The following is a 22,141-nucleotide window of genomic DNA, read 5'->3' on the forward strand; positions in this document are numbered from 1 at the left end:
CTACATCTACACCAGACTAGTCACCCAATTGTGCATGGAAGAGGGTACAACTGGTACCACTACATCCATTACTTCACTCTTTCCTAATCCATATCAAGGTGGTGTTTGGGGAGAACAATTGCCAGGAAGCATCTATATTAGCTCTAATGCCTCCTATTTTGTTGCCACACTCATTTTGCAAGATATATATTGGAATAAATAGTACATTGTCCAAATCTTACTGTGTACTGAATTACACTATATCCTCCTCAAAAAAGCACTTCTTTATCTGCTAGTTTAGAGTTGCAAGTGCGCGATGAGGTTCCACTATTGACTATGTAACTAACATAAAATTTAACTACACTCTATAAAAGTTCATATTTGATATGTGTAATAGTAGCATTTTTCCCCAAGTGAGATGGAAACACATCTGACTAGTTCACTACCTGATGTCTTAATACTTATCCTATCATCTTGTCCCTTCTTTTAGTCAGCATTTTCTGTACATGTCTTTCCTTAACAGTTCTACTGGGAACTCCATATTCCTTGTAAGTTCACTTAATTTTCAGTGGCATTCTCTAATCCCACATCTGATATGTTTCAGTTCTCTTCTTTTCATTTTCCAATCACACCTACCCAGTAAAAATTCCAATATTCAACACAACTGATCTTAGTCCACAGAGCTGGATACCGTTACAAAGAATAGATTTCTACTAAGTGTTACAAATTTTTGTAAACAGCATTAAATTTGACTGTTTGCTTTCCCGGCAAAGACTGTTGAAGGTTTCTTGGGTCTCCAGCCGGGTGGTAGCATTGATATCTTGCGACGTTTTTGACAAAGAAGGAGATGAATGACATCAGAGCCATGATCAATCTGGCTGGTAAAGAACTGGATGCTGCCACCATCGCAGTCCTCAAGAAAGAACTGAATTTTGCCCCTATCCCCAGAACAAACCCGAAACAAGACATTATAGTGGCGTGGAAGAAGCAGTAAGAACTTCCAAAGGAGGAAGCAGAGGACGTCAGGTGGGAACTTCCAGAACAATCGACAGATCTCAGTTGCCTACAAATAATGTATCTGCAGAAGAACGAGCAGCTCTCTGATCCCTTAGAGATGACCGTGATATAACGATCCTACCAGCAGATAAAGGGAACGCTACAGTGCTATTAAGGACTGCTGAGTACCAGTAGAAAATAAACCTGCTGCCACAGCACGAGGCCTATAAGAGGCTGAAGAAGTATCCAACCCCGACGATGAGTAGAAAGATGATAGCTCTGCTGAAGAAATCTGGCTTACCTGAGCCAATGAAGAAGTGGCTGTACCCTAGAGTGCCAGCAATACCACACCTCTATGGACTCCCTACGATCCATAAGGAAGGGGTACCTCTCAACCGATTGCAGACTCCAACTCTCACAGTTAAGGACTTGTGAAATGCCTAGCAACACTGCTCCAACCCCTTATGGGACACTGCAGCCACCATGTCAGAAACTCAGCCAAATTCGTAAAAATACTCAAGGACATGCTACTACAAATCGAGGACCGACTCATGAGCTTCAACATGACGCCGCTTTTCACGAAAGTGTCCTTCAAGACTCCTTGACACTTTTAGCCCAGCACTTTGAACCACAAAGTCAGCCTCTTCGAACAAGCACTAACAACCTACTTTCAGCACCACAGGGAATTCATTGAACAGATTGACAATGTAGCCATGGGCTTCCCACTGGCTCCTGTGAATTCAAACCTCTATATCGAACATTTCGAGGAGGTGGCCCTTCAAAGTGCCAGACAGAAACAAAAGCACTACTTCTGCTATGTCGATGACACTTTTGTTATATGCGGACATGGCAAACAGGTGCTACATGAGTTTCAGGAACACCTCAACAGCATCCATTCGAACACCAAATTTATAATGGAAATGGAGGAAAATGGATGCCTCCCCTTCCTTAATATTTTAATTAAGAGGAAGGCAGATGGTCACTCGGCCATGCAGTACATAAGAAGAAGACACACACTTCATGCAACAAGCTGCCACCATCCAGCACAAAGACGAACAGTACTTAAATGGCTCTGAGCACTATGGGACTTAACTGCTGTGGTCATCAGTCCCCTAGAACTTAGAACTACTTAAACCTAACTAACCTAAGGACATCACACACATCCATGCCCGAGGCAGGATTCAAACCTGCGACTGTAGCGGTCATGTGGTTCCATACTGCAGCGCCTAGAACACTCGGCTACTCCAGCCAGCCAAACAGTACTTACCACGCTGGTACACAGGGTGCATGCCATCTGCAACTAAGACAGCCATCCATCCGAGCTGCAACACCTGAGGTAAGTCTTCCTCGAAAATTGCTACAGTGAAACGCAGATCAACAGGGCACTTAAAAGGAAGCAGTGAGAACCCCAGATTATGATGGAGTAGAAGGAGACAAACGACTCACTTTCCTTCTATACACGGTTCCGCTCTCAGCCAAAATTGCACTATTTCTGGGCAAATATAATATCAAAACCGTTCTCCAACCACCACCAAAGACAGGGAGCTCCTAGGTACTGCCAAAGACCCGCTGATCCTTAACACACCACGAGTATAGAGCATACCATGCAAATGCGTAAAACAATACATTGGGCAAACATAGCACTGTACATCTAAACACTGAAGAACGTATCAGATGTGTGCGACTAGGCCACACAGAAAAATCAGCCAAAGCAAAATACAGCATAAATGAAAAACTCACCTTCAACTTCGAAAACACACAGGTACAGTGCCGAGCATCTGGCTTCTGGGAAATCATTATCAAAGAATCCATAGAAATAAGGATTTACAACAATCTGGTCAACAGAGATGAGGGATCTCAACTTGGAGCAGCATGGAACTCTGCAATAGCGGCAGTCCATCGGGAGCTTACCCATCAACGTCCTCCGCCAGGGACGTAGACAGGATGCTTACACCGAGAACCAAACAAAGCTGCCAAGGGCGACTCATCACCATCACCATGTGCACGCCACTGGTCCACCGCGGCTACCCAAGGTCTAGTGGAGGGGGGTGACCACACATATAAATAACCCGCTCTCCACCAATCTCGACACTTCGCCAGGAGATGGGTAGTATGACAATTCCTGAAACGTTGCGAGATATCAACACTACCATAAAGCTTAAGACCTGAGAACCTTCATCAGCATTAAAATTAGTACACTATGGTGATAGTTAATTAAATGAATACGGAATTTCACACACTACCACTGTAACGTGCTAAATTTAATGCTGTTTACAAGAATTCTTGCTATCACAATGTTTTCTCTTTGCAAGCAGTTTGGGATAAGCAATGTTCCATTACACTGTAAATTTATGTCATGCATACTGGATAAACCCATTGTCTTTACACAGAGCAAACATAATTCCAGTAATGCAGTATGTTTTTCATCAAATACTTCAGTGTAGTGTGACAAATACCATACTTATCTGATAACATACTGCTTACAGTTGATTGCTTTACCTCTTACATCTTTTCTATTATAGAACTCTGACAGAGACAAATAAATTGACAGCTGCTGCAAAGATGTCTTATTAGGTACGTTTGTTCCATGAACAAATTTGAGACATTTATTATTTACATGTACAATAAAATTACCATGTGTTACAGTTAATAAACTTATGTTTCCTACAAGTTTCATTCAAATACCATTACACACAACAGAACAATATACCTACAGTCAATTGAAATACTATAAAAATTCTGGAGAAGTGCTAATATCCTCGGTTTTAATGTTTCATCATTTATGATCACTGGAATTTACTGCACCCAATGCATTTCATGATATTCATACAGTACTTCATGCACAATGCATGACCGAAGTGAAAACTTACATCATGCTCAATGCCATCTAAATCCAGTTTCAGTTCTACGTCTTGCTTTATACGAGGACTAGGCATTACAATCCTTGGTGGATCTTGAAGAAACTGAAGAAAGAAAGAATGGCACATTCAAAGCTTCTGTTCTTGTGCTTGTGTTACACATCAAGTGGGGCTAAAAAGCTATTTGTCACATGTATTCACTTACTGGCATTAGGCAACAAGAAAATGTGTCACATTAAATTAGATTTACTTTCATTCCAATTGATTCATACTGAGGAGGTCCTACAGGATGTAGGAAATGTCAGAAAAACATGACGAACATTTGAAATCAAAGTTCTGTTTACTTTGGAGGTAGACACATCAGATATCAACCAAACAGATATTATTTCATCCTTGCCAAGCAGCTACTATTAGTACTACTCTCTCTCTCTCTCTCTCTCTCTCTCTCTCTCTCTCTCTCTCTCTCTCTCCCCCTCTCCCCACCCCCACCCCCTGTATGAATGTGCCAAGGTGAAGGCTCCAATAAGAACATTTTTTGATTTTATGATGATCTCAGCTCCCTATTTTCTGACCTATGTTATTCAGTGGAAGATGATAGGGTACCTCTGCAAAGCCAATGAGGGCACTATGGTCAAGAAGAAACTAAGCAACTAGCAGGTTATATGCAGAATGCATTTTTTTAGGTCAGAAAACCACCTGTAAAGACAATAAGCAGGTAAATGCAGCTCTAAGTGTGGGTCACCAAATTTTGGTACTGAGGAAAATACATGTCTAATGTCACAAAAACTAATGCAAACCTGAAGTAAAAGTAAAGCTTTCAACTACCTGGAGTTAGTTATTGACACCTTAGTGCTCTGTTAGACATTGTCTTACTGGATGTGGTACACCACTGGCTTCCTCCAACTTTTGAACTCACTGACACAGTAAAAAGTTACATGAGGACCTAGAGCTTCACACTGGAATGGAAACTGTCATTTTCCACATAGACAATTTCCATGTGAAAAAATGACAGATGATGCCTGGGATGGAACCCAGAACACTTGAATTTGTAGTCTCACACCCATTCAATAAGCAATCCTCTTACTCTTAGAAAAGTGTATATGCATTCAAGACAAGATCCAGAGTTTCATTAACTAACAGTGGAATTGTACACAACACTGGAAGGAAAAATTGAAATAATTAGCTACAAAATCAGATATTCCATGCCGAGGACCCACTAGAAAGATGCACCACAGAACACAGGCAGTAATACATTATCATGAAAAATCAGTATTGGACAATGAGATAAATCTGCATTTATCTCATTGCATGTTACTGGAATTTGGAATCTGCCTGCAGGTAAGTATCAAATGTGAGGAAAAAATAATTTTGAAGTGTCAAATGTGATGTGGAAAAAGTAACTATTTGAGTTCCAACATCCACCCACCATAGTACATTAATGCTTAAGAAATAGTCTGGTAAATATTGTATTCAAATCAAAATCCTCTATCATACTGCAGTGACAGGATATATATACTTGTTAGCTACGTAATTGAAGATGCATGAATTCAAACAGTGAAAAAGATTTGGAGGAAAATTACATCAGAAAAGTACAACATGACATGAGGTTGACCAAATATAGATAACATGAGCCATGCTGTCCATCCATTTCATTGAAGAGATTTAGAGAATCCATGGAAAATGTAGATCTAAATTTTGAGGACAATCTGAACTCTCATCTCAAAACCATGTCCTGTGACATTAGCACAGCTGTGAAAACAAAAATTCCTGTGAAAATCTATGAAACATGTTTTCCCAAAATTAGCCTGTGTAACTGTTTAGAAAAACCACACAACAGGAAAATATTTATTCTGTTAGTAATAGACATGCCCAAAATAATAAATTCTCTAAATACGGAGATTGGAACATGAGCACTGGACTACTGAAGCATCACAGATTGCTACTGTTAAAAACAAACTCTGGAAGACAGGAACATACTTTTGCCTAACAAACCTGATAAAGTGATCAGACATGACATAACAGCCAATACACCCAGCATGGGGAATGTTGTGGAATACAGTGAGGACCTGCAAATGTTAACAACATTACATAGTTACATGACAGCAGATATCTGAACAGCAAATTCAAATGAAGCTAAATCCCCTGAATCCCCATGGCCAACCAAAAGTTGAACATACGAGAACCACCAAGACAGCTTATATAAGAAGCCTTCCATTAATTTATAAGCAACATCATACCTTGCAAAACATGAAACAAAAAACGAAAACCCCAGAACTTCTGAACAAAAATGTTAGAAAAGGGATCAAAGACATCTCTACAGTTGATAGTTGACAATGATGCAGATGGTAGTAAAACAGAAGACAGTAACAGAAAAGACATAATTACAATGCTTTGCCTTAGAAAGTTTCTCCACTAAAGAACATAAAAATGCATTTCACATTTCTTACTACAGCACAGATACTAAAATGACATACATAATTGACTAAAGTGGGGACAGGAGGGAGAAGGAAAAACCAAACTTTTTCTACACAATTGACCACTAGACCTGAAGGGGCAGCCATCAGATGAAATTAAACAAGTGGATGTTGCAGGATCACCTCTGGCAATGGAACTGTTATTTTATGGAACAGTGGTGTTTCATGGGAATAGAAAAATGCACAGGTAATTTCAGGTTGTAAGAAGAGGCACAGCAAACATGTTTGGAGCTAAAGACCTAAACAGCAGATAATTTTGTTCTCCTATATGATTTTGGAAAGAAAACAGTTCCTCTGCATGAATAAAATGAATCCTACAGTCATTGATCAAGTAAAATTGACTGCTCTATTCACTAACTGTTCTGCTGAAAGCAATCAGCCAATACAATTTTGAATACCGGGTGATTTAAGCTAATCAGAAACATTCACATAGTGATCTAGTGACTGTCTAATATTAGAGATTTGTCTAACAACAGATGTAAAAATTTATTTTGACTGCACTGATAAGTTAAACCTGGATTTCTTGCATTTTATGGGCTGCCCCCTTAACCATTATGGACACATCCCTGCGACAATAAGAACTTGACTGAAAAGGGTATCTTGCAGATCATCCTCTTCAATTTCCTTCAGATTTGTAGTATTTGGAGTTTAGTGCTGGAACATCAATTTCCTAAACCAGCACTAGGCAGCAACCAAACTAAAAAAATTTGTCTTTGAAGATCAGAAGACTTCTGAGTGCTGCCTACTACAAAACATTTCCTATTTATTAACACAATTGCAGGTAATTGGAAGAATAGCATAAAAGTGCCTTAATGAAAAAGTTGCTGGTTCAAATCTCCTAGTAGGAACTACTACTTTTTAAAAACCTCCATGTCTACTAACAAACTGCAAATTTAACATGTACTGAATTGTAATGGTTTGGTAAAAATTACATATTTTTTCATCATTTGACATATTAAAACAAAAATTTTGATACATTCATGTGAGATTTATTTATTTTCAATTTTATGCTCTCCATTTTTATACCAAAATGTAATTTTTTAACAATACTCGCATTTTTATGTAACTTAACTAAAAATAACTATTAGAAAAGTATGACTCAGCATGAATTAAAATTACCATATGTTTTACATATGGAATTTAAGTAAAACTGAAAGAAATGGTAGCACTTAGTGAGATCTGAACCACCAATTTTATGATTATTATAATATTATCCTATGCACTCAGCTACAGACAACTATACAATACATTTTTTACACTTGCCAGCACTCACAAATCACCGAAGTGCCAAATGCATTTCTTGTTTCTACTTTTATGGAGAATGGTATCTTACTGCTTTACCAAATAATTGACTGGCCACTGACCTTCAAATCCTGAACCTAAGACAAAAATCTATGAGGACACACAAGTGAAATCCCCTTGGTGGAGGCATGCTTGGTTAGGCTAATTGTTTAAGTAACTGATCCTGAAACTAGGAGTTACAGCCTCAAATCTGAGACCTAGCAACAGTTTTCATCTGTTGGTTTGTATGTCTATCAATGCAGTCTCACAGAATTGTTATTTATCTTCATATAGATAATGAAGTAATTCTACACATATACATGCTAGAACTATTGCTCCTGCTCAAAGACAGCACTTTAAACAATAGTTCACAGTCCCCACCCCAAATGAACCATGGACACTGCTAAGGCAGGGTTGCTTGCATGTTAACAACACTGAAAACAGTGTTAGGTGCAAACACAAATAAGTATTATCTGAGGAGATATCAAACTTAGACATGGATCCTCAAGAGGGGCAAAATACTTTTCAGTAGTTGCAGGAGCAATGGTCTCGATTATCAACTGACCTGGTCTTGTAGCATTAACCAACTTCCTGTGCCAATAATGCAAATGGCTGAGAGCAAAGCGAACTGTAGCTCTCTGTTTTTCTTCTCAAGAGCATACAGCTCTACTGCAAGAAATTATCTTAGGCAAAATATTCAGGAGGTAAAATAGTCCCCCATTCAGATCTCCAGACAGAGTCCACTCAGGAGGATATTATCAGGAAAAGCAGGCCAGGCAGTCTATATGTCTGAGTGTGGAGTATTACTTATCTTAGTAGGATAAGCATATATCACTAGGGGTAAGATAGATATTGCCTACAGGAAAATTAAAGAGATCTTTAGAGAAAAGAGGAGCACTTGGATGAATATCAAGAGCTCAGATGGAAAACCAGTTCTAAGCGAAAAAGAGAAAGCAGAAAGGTGGAAGAATTATATAGAGTGTCTATAGAAGGGTGATATACTGGAGGGCAATATCATGGAAATAGAACAGGATGTAGATGAAGATGAAATGGGAGAAATGACACTGCATGATAAATTTGACAAAGCAGTGAGAGACCCGAGTCGAAACAAGGCCCTGAAAGTATACAACATTCCATTACAACTACTGATAGCCTTCGAAAGGCCAGCCCTGACAGACCTCTACCATGTGGTGAGTAGGATGTGGGAGATAGGTGAAATACCCTCAGACTTCAAGAACGATATAATAACTACAATCACAAATAAAGAAGGTGTTGACAGACATGAAAATAACCAAACTATTAGTTAGGTAAGTCATGGGTGCAAAATACTAACATGAATACATTACAGATGAATGGAAAAACTGGTATAAGCTGACCTTGGGAAAAATCAGTTTGGATTCCATAGAAATGTTTGAAAACGTGAGGCAATACTGACCCTACAACTTGTCTTACAACACAGATTAAGGAAAGGCAAACCTATATTTCTAGCATTTGCAGACTTGAAGAAACCTTTTGACAATTTTAACTTGATTACTCTCTCTCAAATACTGAATGTTGTAGGGATCAAACACAGGGAATGAAAGGCTATTAACAATTTGTACAGTAACCAGATGGCAGTTATAAAGAGTCGAGGGGCATGAAAGGGAAAGAGCAGGTGGGAAGGGTGTGATACAGGGTTGTAGCCTATCCCTGATGGTATTGAATCTGTATACTGAGCAAGCAGTGAGGAAAACAAAAGAAAAATTCAGAGCAGAAATTAAAATCCATGGAGAAGAAATAAGAACTTTGAGGTTTGCCGACAACATTTTAATTATGTCAGAGACAGTAAAGTGCCTGGAAGAACAGTTGAACAGAAGGAACTGTGTCTTGAAAGGAGAATATAAGATGAACATCAACGAAACCAAAATGAGGATAATAGAATGTAGTCGAATTAAATCAGTGATTCCGAGGGATTTATATTAGGAAATGAGAGACAAAGTAGTATATGAGTTTTCCTATTTGGGGAGCAAAATAACTGATGATGGTCAATGTACACAGGATATAAAATGTAGGGTGGCAATGGCAAGTAAAGCTTTTCTCGAGAAGACAAATTTGTTAACATCGAGTATAGATTTAAGTGTTGGGAAGTCTTTTCTGTAAGTATTTGTTTGGAGTGTAGTCTTGTATGGAAGTGGACAAAATGGATGACAAACAGTTTAAACAAAAAGAGAATAGAAGCAAACATCAAACAATGGAAAATCCAGGATGGAATGTAACAATACCAGAGAAGGAAAGTTGCTACTCATGATACAGCAGTGATGCTGAGTCACGATAGGCACAATAAAAAGATTCACACAATTAAGGCTTTCGACCATTAAGGCCTTTGTCAGCAGTAGACACTCACTCGCACACAGTCTCAGAGAGCTGAGAGCACAGCTTGGCAGTGTGGTCCCAGCTCCCTGCGCGCGCGCGCATTTGTGTGTGTGTGTGTGTGTGTGTGTGTGTGTGTGTGTGTGTGTGTGTGTGTGTGTGTGTGTGTGTGTGTGTGTGTGTAAGAGAACAGAAGCTTTTGAAATGTGGTGCTACGGAAGAATGGTGAAGATTAGATAGGTAGATCATGTAACTAATGAGGAGGTACTGAATGGAATCAGGGAGATGAGGAATTTGTGGCGCAACTTGACTAGAAGAAAGTATCTGTTGGTAGGACATGTTCTGCGGCATCAATGGATCCCCCATTTAGTATAGGAGGGCTGTGTGGAGGGTAAAAAAGAGAGAGACCAACAGATGAATACACTATGCAGATTCAGAAAGATGTAGAGTGCAGTACGTACTTTGAGATGAAGAAGCTTGCAGAGGATAGGGTAGTATGGAGAGCTGCACGAAACCAGTCTCTGAACTGATGATGACGAAGACAACAACAACAGCCTAGGAAGGTTGGAGACTTTAAAAAGGAAAAATTGATAGGTTGTATTCAATTGTAGTAAGAGCTGAAGTGCAGTGGCAGAAAGGACAAGACTTCCGGTCAGGTCAGTACAGGATTATCTACAAAAAATCAAACAGGAGTCATGCAGGGAGAGCCTTAGTAATTAGCAAGAAAATAGAAACACGAGTAAGCTATTATCAACAGCAATGTAAATGAATTATCATAGCTGAAATAGGCATGAAGGAAATACAACAGTGGTAGAAATTTGTATGGCAACCAGACCAGCAGAAGAATGGAATGGGAAAAAGTTTGATGAGTAATTATTCAACAGCTAAGGAAGAAGAAAGCCAATTCTAGAAGGTAATGAAATTCAATAGTAGGAACAAGATGCACAATAGTTAAGAGAACATCCAATGGCATAAATGACTGAAAGACGGATGCTGCCTGGTAGAATTTTGCACACTGCATGAATTAGTCACTGCAAACACTTGTTTCAAGTATCATGAAAGAAGCTTGTGTATGTGGAATAACATGGAGAAATCAAAAGGTTTCAAGCAAATTATGTAATGTCAAAAACGAAGGTTTCAAAACAGGATTGTAAACTACAAAACATTTCCAGTGATAGATGTGGACTCTGGCTAGAGTTGTTTTTATTAACTGCAGAGTAATGTTGTTGAAATGGTAAAAGTAGAATTTAAGTACATGGGATTTGGGTAAGTTGAATGAACCAAAAATCATTGATAGTTTGAAAATGAGCATTAGGCAACAAGTGATAAATAGAGGGTAATTATACACTGGGTGATGAATAGGCAGCTTTGAGATGAAACAGTGAAGGCAGGAGGAAACGTAGGTAAAAAGTAAGGCCTAGTATGAATACCTTAACAACTCATGAGATGCTGAATTTAACTGATGAGAAGAGAAAATACAAACATGTGGCTATTTAAGCAGACAAAAGGGAATACAGACATTACTGGAATGATGTTAACAGAACATGCAATATGGCTAAACAAGAATGGTTGTAAGGCAAAGGGGAACAAACTTGCTCCAGAGTGGGGAAAGGAAGTAGTTGTAGACAAGACTGGAGATATTATGATATGGCCAGAATTTGATACAACACTGAAAGAGCAAAGTCTTAACAAGGCAATTGCAGTTGATGACATTCCCTCAGAATTATTGGGATACTTGGGAAAGCCATCCATGACAAAATTATTCCACTTTTGTGCAAGATACGAGATAGCTGACAAAGTTATACATCAACCAGAATGTAATCATTCAAATTCGAAGAAAGGCAGGTGCTAACAGGTGTGAATACTATCGGACCAGACCATCAGATTAATATATCATGCTTGCAAGAATGGAAAAGCTTTTAGAGGGTTAACCCTAAATAAGATCACTTTGGGTACCAGGAACACGTAACACAAGGCAATACTGATACTATGGCTTACCTTAGACGAGTTAAAGAAAGAAAATTGTGTTTACAGATTTTGCAGATTTACTGAAATGCTTTTGAGAATGTGGAGTTGACTGCACTCTGGAATTTGGACAGCAGCAGAATAAATAGACAGGGAGCCCAAGTTTGTTTGCAACTTCCACAGAAACCAGACTCCAGTTGTAAGAGCTGAAAGACATGAAAGGGAAGCATTGCGTAGGAAATGAGACAGGCTTGTAGCCTACATCTGATATGCACTCTGTACAAGGAAGACATGAAGGAAATCTGGAAAGTAAAGGAAACTGTGTGTTTACCAATGACAATGTAATTCCATCAACAAAACCAGCATCTTGAAATTGTCTATGAAGGGATGTGTGGGAGGTAAGTTGGAAGAGTAAAATTGTATAGTATTGCTAGAAGAGATTGTACGACAAACATCAATAAAAGCAATAGAATCTAGCTGAAATAGATCAGTCAATGTTGAGTTTCAATTAGAAAATGACACACTAAAAGTAGCAGACAACTTTTGCTATTTGGGCACCAAAGTAACTGACAATGGCTGAAGTAAGAAAGAAATAAAGTGAAGACTAGGAATATCAAGGAACATGTGCCTAATAAAGAGGACTGTTCACATCTAATGTAAATATTTTCAGAAGATATTTGCAGTGCAGCCCTGTATGGAAGTCAAACGTAAATGATAGGCAATTCAGACAAGATGAGAATGGAAGCATCTGAAATGTGCTACAGAAGAATGCTGAAGATTTGATGGGTGGACGAAACAAATGAGGGAGGAACATAGGGACCAATTTCACTAACACAAGGGACCTGTTAATAGCACAAATTCTGAGGCATCTAGGGATAGTCAATTTGGTAATGGAGGGATATGTGAGGGTAAAAAGTGTAAAGCGAGACTGGCATGAAGACAAGAAGAAAGTTCGAATGGATGTAGTAGGTGACAGTCATCAGAGATGATGAGGTTTGTAGAGGGTAGACTAACGTGGACAAGTGCATCAAGTCAATCTATATTATATTCACCAAAACTGAGGCATAACATAACACTGCTTAATTTCATACAGTCACACAAATTCTAGACTTACCTGTTGGTTCACTTGCTCATCCAATTCTTCTTTTACTTTCATGGTGGATGTGTGTAACTGAACCTGTGGTGAATAGTAAAAAAATATCTGCAAGGAGTTCTTTTAACAAGACAATTTTAGATATATTACAAAAAAGTATCAAATATTATACGTCTATGACACTTCTAAAGAATAAATGACTCATTCTTTTCAGAGAGTGGCCTTCTCAGTGACAGTAAGGTGCATTTCAATGGTAATGATTGAAAAGTTATATGAATGATCAATGACAACATATTTGAAAATTTATTAGCATCTTGCACTTCATTTTCCTATGCTGCTATTTTCAATCATATTTTCTACTTCCATAATCTTTATTTACTTATCATTAACTATTTTATACGAAATGCGCATCATATAAAAAAACAGTAGTGTAATGAAATCCGTGGGTACAACTAGAATCTTTAATATTAAAATCAACAATACCCATATAGTACAACTAATTGCAACATGAATTTCCTATCAGCCAATCTCACAGTTTTATTTTGAAATATTAAAATGATGTGGATGAAGCAGGGAGGGAATAATAAGTAAGATTTTTGAGGCCATTCACTTACTGAGAGTTTCCTGTTCTTGCTAGCCTATGACTTGGGATGTGGATTTTTGCATTACTTACAGTATCTTGTTTGTAAACTGCTTTCTGGGAACACATTCTTTAACACTCTCCCTGATGCCAACAGCAGAGTCATAGAGATATCAAAAACTATTAGTATTCTAAGCCTGGTAAACAAAATACAGACAGCACCATATGTTCCACCTAGCATATCACACGGACCTTTTTTTATGTTACTGATATCAGGGAAATTAACACATATCTGAACCAAACACTCCTCTCAGTTTACACACAAGGTAGAACAATCTTGAGGACTTTTCTTGCAGATTTGGTTGGTGTGTTTTTTCCAGTTCACTTTCCCATTAACATGAAATTTGGCATGTATACTTTCTATACTGACTTGCAGACAAATACAATGAAACAGTATTAAAAAATTGAGGTTCTGGACAAAGCCCTTCTGAAATAGAGAACACATTCACAGGACCACAACAAACACATACATGGCCACTGTCTCCAGCAACTGGGAATGACCATCTGCTTTTGGTATGAGAGGGATAGCAGTGTAAAAGTGGGAGGAGGGGTGGGGGAAAGATAATGTGTTCTCTGTGTAGCATGCAAGGATGTGGCAGAGACAGTATGAGTTGCTAAGGGATATGTGTAGAGGACATGGACTAGCATACGCTGAGTCTAGAGGGGTTACAGGAAATAATATGTTTTGTTAGAAGATAGAATCCAGTTGGAGCCAGCTGTGAAGCAGTCACTGAAGTGAACCACATCATGCTGGGGGTACTTTCAGCAAGTGGGTGGTCCAGCTTTCTTGGCCATACTTTGGCAGTGGTCACTCCTGCAGACAGAGCGATTTAGTTATGCCTATGTAGGATACAGCACAGTGGCTGCAGGCGGGTAGTTGCCAATCATAAGGTTCCTTTGACAAGTAGCGCTGCCTTTGTGTTGGAGATGTCTGACAGGGCTGAAGGAAACATGCATGTCCTGCATGTAGCTCTGTTTCAGGGATATGAGACATGAGGCAAGAGGTTGGAAGCAGGACTGGAGTAGCGATGGGCAAGAATATTTCATCAGTCCAATTGGAGACAAAACACAACTGTGGGAAGGGTGGAGAGATTATTCCTCATTTCAAGGCATGAGAGGTAGAGTAAATCTCGGCAGAAAATTTGATTCAGTACTTCAGTCATGGGTAGTACTGACTTGCAAGGGGAGTGCTACTTTGGAGTATGTGGGAGATGGGGGTCGACCAAAGCTTCCGACTCCACCTGTCGGCTTTGACCCGTGACTTAAGGCTATTGTGGTGTGTGATATCATGGCAGTGTGGAATTTAGTTTATGAGAGCGGCGCATTTGTAGGTGTTTTGATGCGATCGGTGGTGCTCTCTGGTGGTGTGTTTATGGGTAGCGTGTTACGTGGCGTATGATGTTCATTTGCATGGTAGCATTGCACGTGTGTGGTATTGGTAGTGACTGTGCTTTCAGCGGAATATTTATCAGGGAGTTAACAATTTTGGTTTTGTCATGTCAATATTACTTTTTTTTATTGGTGTGTGTGAATTTTGGTAAACTTCTTTTTTTATGCCTTTGGTAGGGATGGATATGACTGGCAGGGTCAACAGTTTTCGGTTGTCGGCGATGATGGGGGACAGAGCGTTGTCTCTAATAAAATTTCTTCAACTATTCAGATTTTTGGATGAAGTGTAAGTGTTCAGTGTGTTGTGAAGAAACGCGGCTTACTAAACTTCTGGCATCTCTGATCAGGGACGGCTGTATGTGGAGGCGTCTTAAGGATAAGAGGTGAAGGGAAATGTTCGATTCCAATTCGTGGGATCGGGAGCTGCTGTTGAGCTATGTAGATCAAGCGAAGTGTCCGTTTCCACTGTATATTGTGTTTAGTGGAATTTGAGTAGTTTTGTGCCGTCTTTTTTTTTGTCGTTTTGTGTGGCTTAGTATGGTGGTGTGTGTCTAAATTTGTTTGTATTTACTTTGTCCCCACCCAAAAAACCCCAATTTCCCACACTTGTCCCGTTAGTTTCCTTAAGTTTTTGTGGAACGTGTGTGTTGGTTTTTAATTGTATTTTCGTGTTAGTGGTCATGTTTATGTAATGACATCATAGGCGCCATATTGGAGTCTTAGTGTATGGTCGTTTCCGCCATATTTGTGACGGCATGGGTCAAAGCAGATGGGTGGAATCAGACGCTTCTGTATTTGTGACTGACAAGGCAAGGCATGGGATTCCGTTTCTGGGAGAAGGCTGTAAAGGAAATTTTAGGCTGTGCACGCCTCAGTGTGACCCTTAGTATTTCCTTCAAACCACATTGTTTCCCAATATTCTTAGCTGGTGGAGTCTCCTTAAATTTCCCTTCCCCGTAACACACTGCATCAGAAAAAAGTCTACCTTGCACACCTACAAATTCTTTCATCACCACCACTACCAGAACCACTAGTGGCAGCAACTCCAGTAGGAAAAATACTGCCAGTATTAACTTTTAGTTCATAGTATTATTCACTGACACTGTTACTTCAGACACTCAAATCATTGTAATACTATTTTCCATATTAAAACTTAGTTTCAGAAAAATATGCTATAAAAAGGGAAACCATGGCCCAATTTAATAGAGGGTCTGATGGACTTAATCATATCAGGTTCAATAAACAAACCAATAAGATCACAAAATGTCAACGAATCTTGATCTGGTGAACGGTTTGTGATTCTGGGTGGTTAGTAAGGAATCCTCAGGGTGGGCTATGAATAAATTTGCAGAACATGGTGACATACAGTTGGCCTTTGATGTACTGTAGATTTGTTTGTAGGCCATCCCTTCAATAGAGAAGTAATTGTCTGTGAGAATGTAGTTGAACATGACGACCAGGAATGGGCTGTAGGTTAGGAGACAGTCAGACACTGGGGAAGGTACTGTTCAGTGACAAAGTCATGTGTGTTGGGGGATGTGATCGTAGAGGGTGATAGCACTTTCCTAAATTGTGCAAAATGGAAACTCTTCCTACAACATATCACTCATCCCCATAACATCAATGTTCACTAGTCTGTATGCTCCGCCCCACCTATTCCCTACCCTGCTCTCATTCTAGCACTGAGCAGTGCACACACCTACCCCACAACTCCCCCCACCCCTCATACAGCCTGCCAACACTGCACCTGGAAGCCCTATTCTGTCACCCTATGTCCTTGACCAATCCCACAGGCAGCACAGCATCACCTCCACCCCTACCCTGCTATCCCTCACTTCCCACCCCACAGCACCTCTTTACACCACCAGTCACGCCAACAGATTTCTGCTTGCATTAGATGTATTCATGCTCTAGTGTTCTGTACTTTATATGAATGACTTTGTCCAAAAGCTTAAATATTTAGCAGTCAATTGATTCTACCTACCTGCAACCAAAGGCCCCCTCAATGTGTTGAGTACAAATGTACCCTTTGTATACCATTATTCTATCCTGACATTTTCTGTGTTTGATTTTACTTTCTCTATTGTTTGGAAAATGTAACTGAGGCACCTGAGTTGTCGGCAACTGAGTTTTGCTTTTCACCGTTGGACCAGTTCAGATACAACCTCACATGAAAAGCTGGAACAGCAACTGCTCAATCACACAGCTTTGAGCTAATGGGAAAACAGATACATTTACAATACAGATGTAACACATGATATGAAAGTACATTGTAGTCGTCACTTCTGTAGTTGTTCCAAAAAGAAGTGATAAGACGACGAACACCAAAGGCATGTGTGCTAAATCTACGATGACCTACCTTTAGCAACTGCTTACATTTTGAGATCAATGCTAGACCTACAGTACCACTAGAAGAATTAACATCCTGAATATGAGCAAGACACTACACACACCATAGAAAGAAAGGTAAGTGAGACATTGAAAGTAAAAAGGTTTTCTTCCTTCGGGGAAGGTCCTACTTGACCCAGACTTTGGCAGTTGACACTAACAAAAACCTGTAAAGGCTACTTTCATAACGTGACATTGTCTAGCATGGGTATACATTTGTGTTTTCACTGCTTCTAGATAAACTTTCAAGATGAATGATTCAGAGCAAAGACATCTTTACAGGGTCACAAGTGTTTTGATCTAGCTACAAAAACACAAATTAATTACAGCACTTTGATGAAGAAAGAAATGAACAATATATTTTCAAAACAAGTTCAATGAGGAGAGAATTATCCGTAGAATGTTGATGGCCACACACTGGCAACTTCAAATCCTGCTGTTCTCAGAAATACTGAATCAAGAAGTGGGCTCTAACAGTAGCTTTAGCATGTTTAAATTTGCCAGAAGCTGACAGTGACTTTCTGCTATAATTACTTATTTTAAGAGCACCAAATCCGTAGGCATATGTTGTGTGTTACAGAAGTGTCATATTTGAGCCCACACAGTTTAACTCTGTGATTATACTAACATTTAAGTAATTTATGAGTTACCAAATATTTAGAGTGGTAACGTGAAAATCTACTGGTTAAAGAGCATTGCAAACATTCCATAGTTAAAACTGTAACACTCCTTGGGTCGACAGAAGCGTCCGATCCCACGCGTCGGCTTTGACCCGTGACATAAGGGTGTTGTGTGTGACGTCATGACACCGTGGAGTTTGGTTTAAGTGTGGCTGTTTCCAGTTCTGTTTTATTTTATTTACTTTTCTGATCTGTTCGTTCTATCTCTTGAGATTTTTTAAAATTTAAAAACACTTAATACTTATTTTAATTATCTGTTTCCTCCAATTTCAGTTTTAGTTTATTATATTTATCTTTCTGATCTGTTCGTTCTATTTCGTGAGATTTTTTTAAAAAAATGACAAAAAACACTAATCAGCTACTGAAGCATCTTTATCTTCTATGGGTTGCAGGGATTACGACCCCTGGGGACGTGGGGGGGTATTCATGCATGACTGTCTTCACTTACACGTTGTAGCTACGCAAGGCGTCTAAATTTGTTTGTATTTAGTTTGCCCCCACCCAAAACACCCCATTTCCCGCACTTGTCCCGTTAGTGTCATTAGGCTTCTTGTGGAAAGTGTGTGTGTTTTTGTTTCCGCCATATTTGTGACATAATGGGTCAAAGCAGACGGGCGGGATCGGACGCTTCCGTATTTCCCACTCCTTTACTCTTAGTATCAGCATTACCACCATTTCCTTTTTAGGGTTGTAAATTACACTACCAACTGCTCATTCATTTAATAGTATTTAAGCTCCTCAAAGGATTTCAACAACAGCTATTTGTCACCTACCACTTCCCTATACTTAATAGATTCTAAATACCTACCCCCAAATCAAAAACTGATCAAGAACAGTAATATTGCTAACAAGAACATTGAGTGCATAAAACCAATTAGATGAGCAATAGCAAAAATAATATATATATATATATATATATATATATATATATATATATATATATATATATATACACACACACACACACACCCCTCTTGTCTGTGAAAGCAACTATGGTCAACCTAAAAACTGACCACAAATAGAGCATCTGATCAATTCATCCAGCAAGCCGTACAACTGATCTACAGTAGCAGCTGAATCACCTGCACTCTAGCACGTAAAGTCCTACTCATATATTACTTTATCATATCCATTAATAATACCACTTTCTAAGAAAGGAACAAATCTAGACATTAACAACACACCAAACTAAATCTCAAAGTAGAAAATTAATTAGTAACAAGTGATTGCAAACACCACAGTAGTTCAAGAACATGTGACAATTTCCTAGTAGACAACAAACCTGTAATCATTAACTACTGGCATGCCAACATCACACTAACAATAAGCTACAGAAATTTTAAAACAAATTAAATATTGGAGAGCAGCATTATATACTACAAGATATCAATCCATTGCAAATATGTTGCACAGCCAAGAGTCACAACTTCATTTGGTCAAGAATCAAAACCAACAGCCAGTACCAAATATTTCATCTGACAAACAACAGGGAAGGTAATCTACTTGTTTACACACCACATTGCACAGAGAAATTAATGAAACAATGGTAAAAAATACAAGAAGCTATTTACCAAGGAGCCTGGTTCAGCATATACTTCATTCTTCTCTTTTTTCAGCCAACTAGTTCCCTTGGAGTCCATGAGTGCTCTCCTAATCCACGGAAAAACAAGAAAGCAAAAGTGATATTGTTTAAATTGTTACTATTCAACATAGTGCACAGGCAGCATTTTCTGGCTGCAGCAAACGAGTCAATGCATATTAAAAATTTAAAACTGGCTGAGGAACAAAGAACCTGATAAAAAGAACTGATTTACAACTTGCTGATTATAAGGACTCTGAAGCCTCACTGTCATTAATGGAAAACATAACTCAATTTGACAGAAAACAAAAACCACACACAATGGAAAAAAATGGCTTACAGTTACTTCTGTTACTTGGTAGCATTTGCTTGTGGTATACAATCCCATTCTGAATATGGTAGCTGACATATCTTGCTTTTTCCACGTAAATTTCTAAGTGTCATGTGGAGCAACTAAGATAAAGTGAATTTACCAGACAAATCTATATACTGTAGACAATTTTACGTATGAAGAATAAAAGATTAAAATGTGTGTCGAGGTATATCTAAGCCTGTCAATGTATCATGCAAATTCCTTAATATATAGAATAATGTAAGAGGTTTATAATTATGTTCTTAGCAACGTATGCAAGGGCAGAAAAGAATTATTTCTCAATCATACTGGCTGCACTTTCAATCAATCTATAAACCCATATTTGTTCATAGTATTCAGAAAAGCAGAACATGAAAATCCACCCATACAGACAGAACTTTCTTTTTTTCAGTCAGTTTCGTATGTATTTTTAACAACTGTTTCCTTATACAGTCATCTATATTCAACGTTATCAACTCAGTATAGAGCAATGCTGCAATCTTTACCCAGTCACTAAAAAACACACACTGCTGCCTACACGTTGCATGGAAAAATAAATGATTCTTGACTGTCAAGATTTAACACCGATTACATTCCTCTAACAAGACTTAGTGAAATTACTTTCTCATAAGCGTACCCATGACAATGTTCTGTGGTTTTGTGATGCTTTTGTCGATGGCAATTACACATACCCATTACGCCTTACAGAGTCAATTACATTTCCCATATCCTTCCATAGACAAACGTGCACATTACTACAAACAGCAGTTAACACTATTTACTAAACTATGGAGCACATAGGCACATTGATAATCCATGGAAAACGCAACACAATTAATTCCCTCTACAGCATTCTCTTTCATACCAACATAACCAATCCCTGATACTCTGTATTAACGTGTGCTAACGAATCTGACGTATCGGCAGTACAACTGTTTGCGCTACAACCCGGGCGAATACAGATCAGATTACAGTGAACTCTTACCGTCCCTATTCCTTCCTTCACAAATATTGTTACCGAACTTCGCATGCACAAGTAAATATAACAATATGAATGCAGCGGACTTGGGAACTTCGTGAGGCCCTTTTTTCGTCAATCACCGAGTATTTCACATTGACCTGCACTTTCTCCAACCACCACATAGACACTTTGCCGGTAATTACAGACAACATATCAAAATTTCTGGTGGTTCTTTAGCTAAATCACGGGAAACATTTAGCAATTTCATCGGACAGAACGAAAACTGCAAGCATATTACATACCCACACGTCGATCTGGTATTTTTCGTAATTGCCGAACAGAACAGGTACGTAATGTGCACTAATATGTTTGTCTAAACACTAGTCACCTCCTGCTCGCAATGCGGAAACACAAGTTCACTGAAAATAACAAGTGTTTGGTTCTGATACACATAACCTGAAATAATCACTTACGAAATTCTACGGCTATCTCAAACCATAACCAGAGGCGCCAAAGATGATACAAGAATTAAATGTGGAACAAACTTATCGTTCAAATGTGCCCAATAAATGAAATTAAACCGATGTAATAACTGTACGAACAGTTACTATAGCATCATTACAAGGCATTGGCAAACTACTTCATTCGAGGCAGTTAGCTGTAATGATAATTGAGTATTGACTTAGTACCACATTCAATATGCGTCTTTCCGTGATTTCCTGTCTCCACCATCAAATCACTTACATATTACACAGAAAACGCAATATACTACCATACAACCGCATGACAATGAACTACTAAACTCTACAGCCATCCACTGCTGTGGTCAAAGTCAATAAATGCGGAAGAGAGAACCTACCACAGAGGTCGTTCTAACATTCTTGGAATCAGAGCTGCATATCTGCTAGGAAAAAAAATAAAGTCGTTTGTTGGTTAATTTGGGGGAGGAGACCAAACAGTGAGGTCATCGGTCCCGTTGCCTTCTCTGAAAACTAACTAGAACAGACAGTTAGGAACCTCACTCATGATGAAAATATATTATTTCTAACGGCAACAAAGAGACCTGACCTCTTTGAGGATGTCCACATCAGTAAACTTGATATGGTTGTGGCAGCAAATGACTAACAAAGTACAAAGAGTAACTGAAACAAGCATAT

General features: G+C 38.8%; 1 protein-coding gene across 1 annotated transcript; it reads right to left on the minus strand.

Annotated features, from left to right (window-relative positions):
* Positions 1–3,569: 3,569 nt before the first annotated feature.
* LOC124553988 lies at positions 3,570–21,810 on the minus strand. The gene is made up of 4 exons (XM_047128012.1): positions 21,674–21,810; positions 19,664–19,742; positions 13,017–13,079; positions 3,570–3,938 (listed from the first exon to the last, which is right to left on the minus strand). The coding sequence occupies exons 1-4, from the start codon at positions 21,676–21,678 to the stop codon at positions 3,762–3,764; spliced, it is 324 nt and encodes a 107-aa protein (XP_046983968.1). The 5' UTR covers positions 21,679–21,810; the 3' UTR covers positions 3,570–3,761.
* Between the last annotated feature and the right edge of the window lie 331 nt (positions 21,811–22,141).

Source organism: Schistocerca americana, chromosome 11 (genome assembly GCF_021461395.2).
Source record: "Schistocerca americana isolate TAMUIC-IGC-003095 chromosome 11, iqSchAmer2.1, whole genome shotgun sequence".
Taxonomy (NCBI): domain Eukaryota; kingdom Metazoa; phylum Arthropoda; class Insecta; order Orthoptera; family Acrididae; genus Schistocerca; species Schistocerca americana.

Excerpts from the sequence above, each read along its gene's own strand:
- LOC124553988 (XM_047128012.1), bottom strand. Across the intron at positions 13,080-19,663 it reads ATGCTGAACCAGGCTCCTTG|GTTCAGTTACACACATCCAC; the intron begins GTAAATAGCTTC and ends TATTCACCACAG. Across the intron at positions 3,939-13,016 it reads ATGAGCAAGTGAACCAACAG|TTTCTTCAAGATCCACCAAG; the intron begins GTAAGTCTAGAA and ends TTCTTTCTTCAG.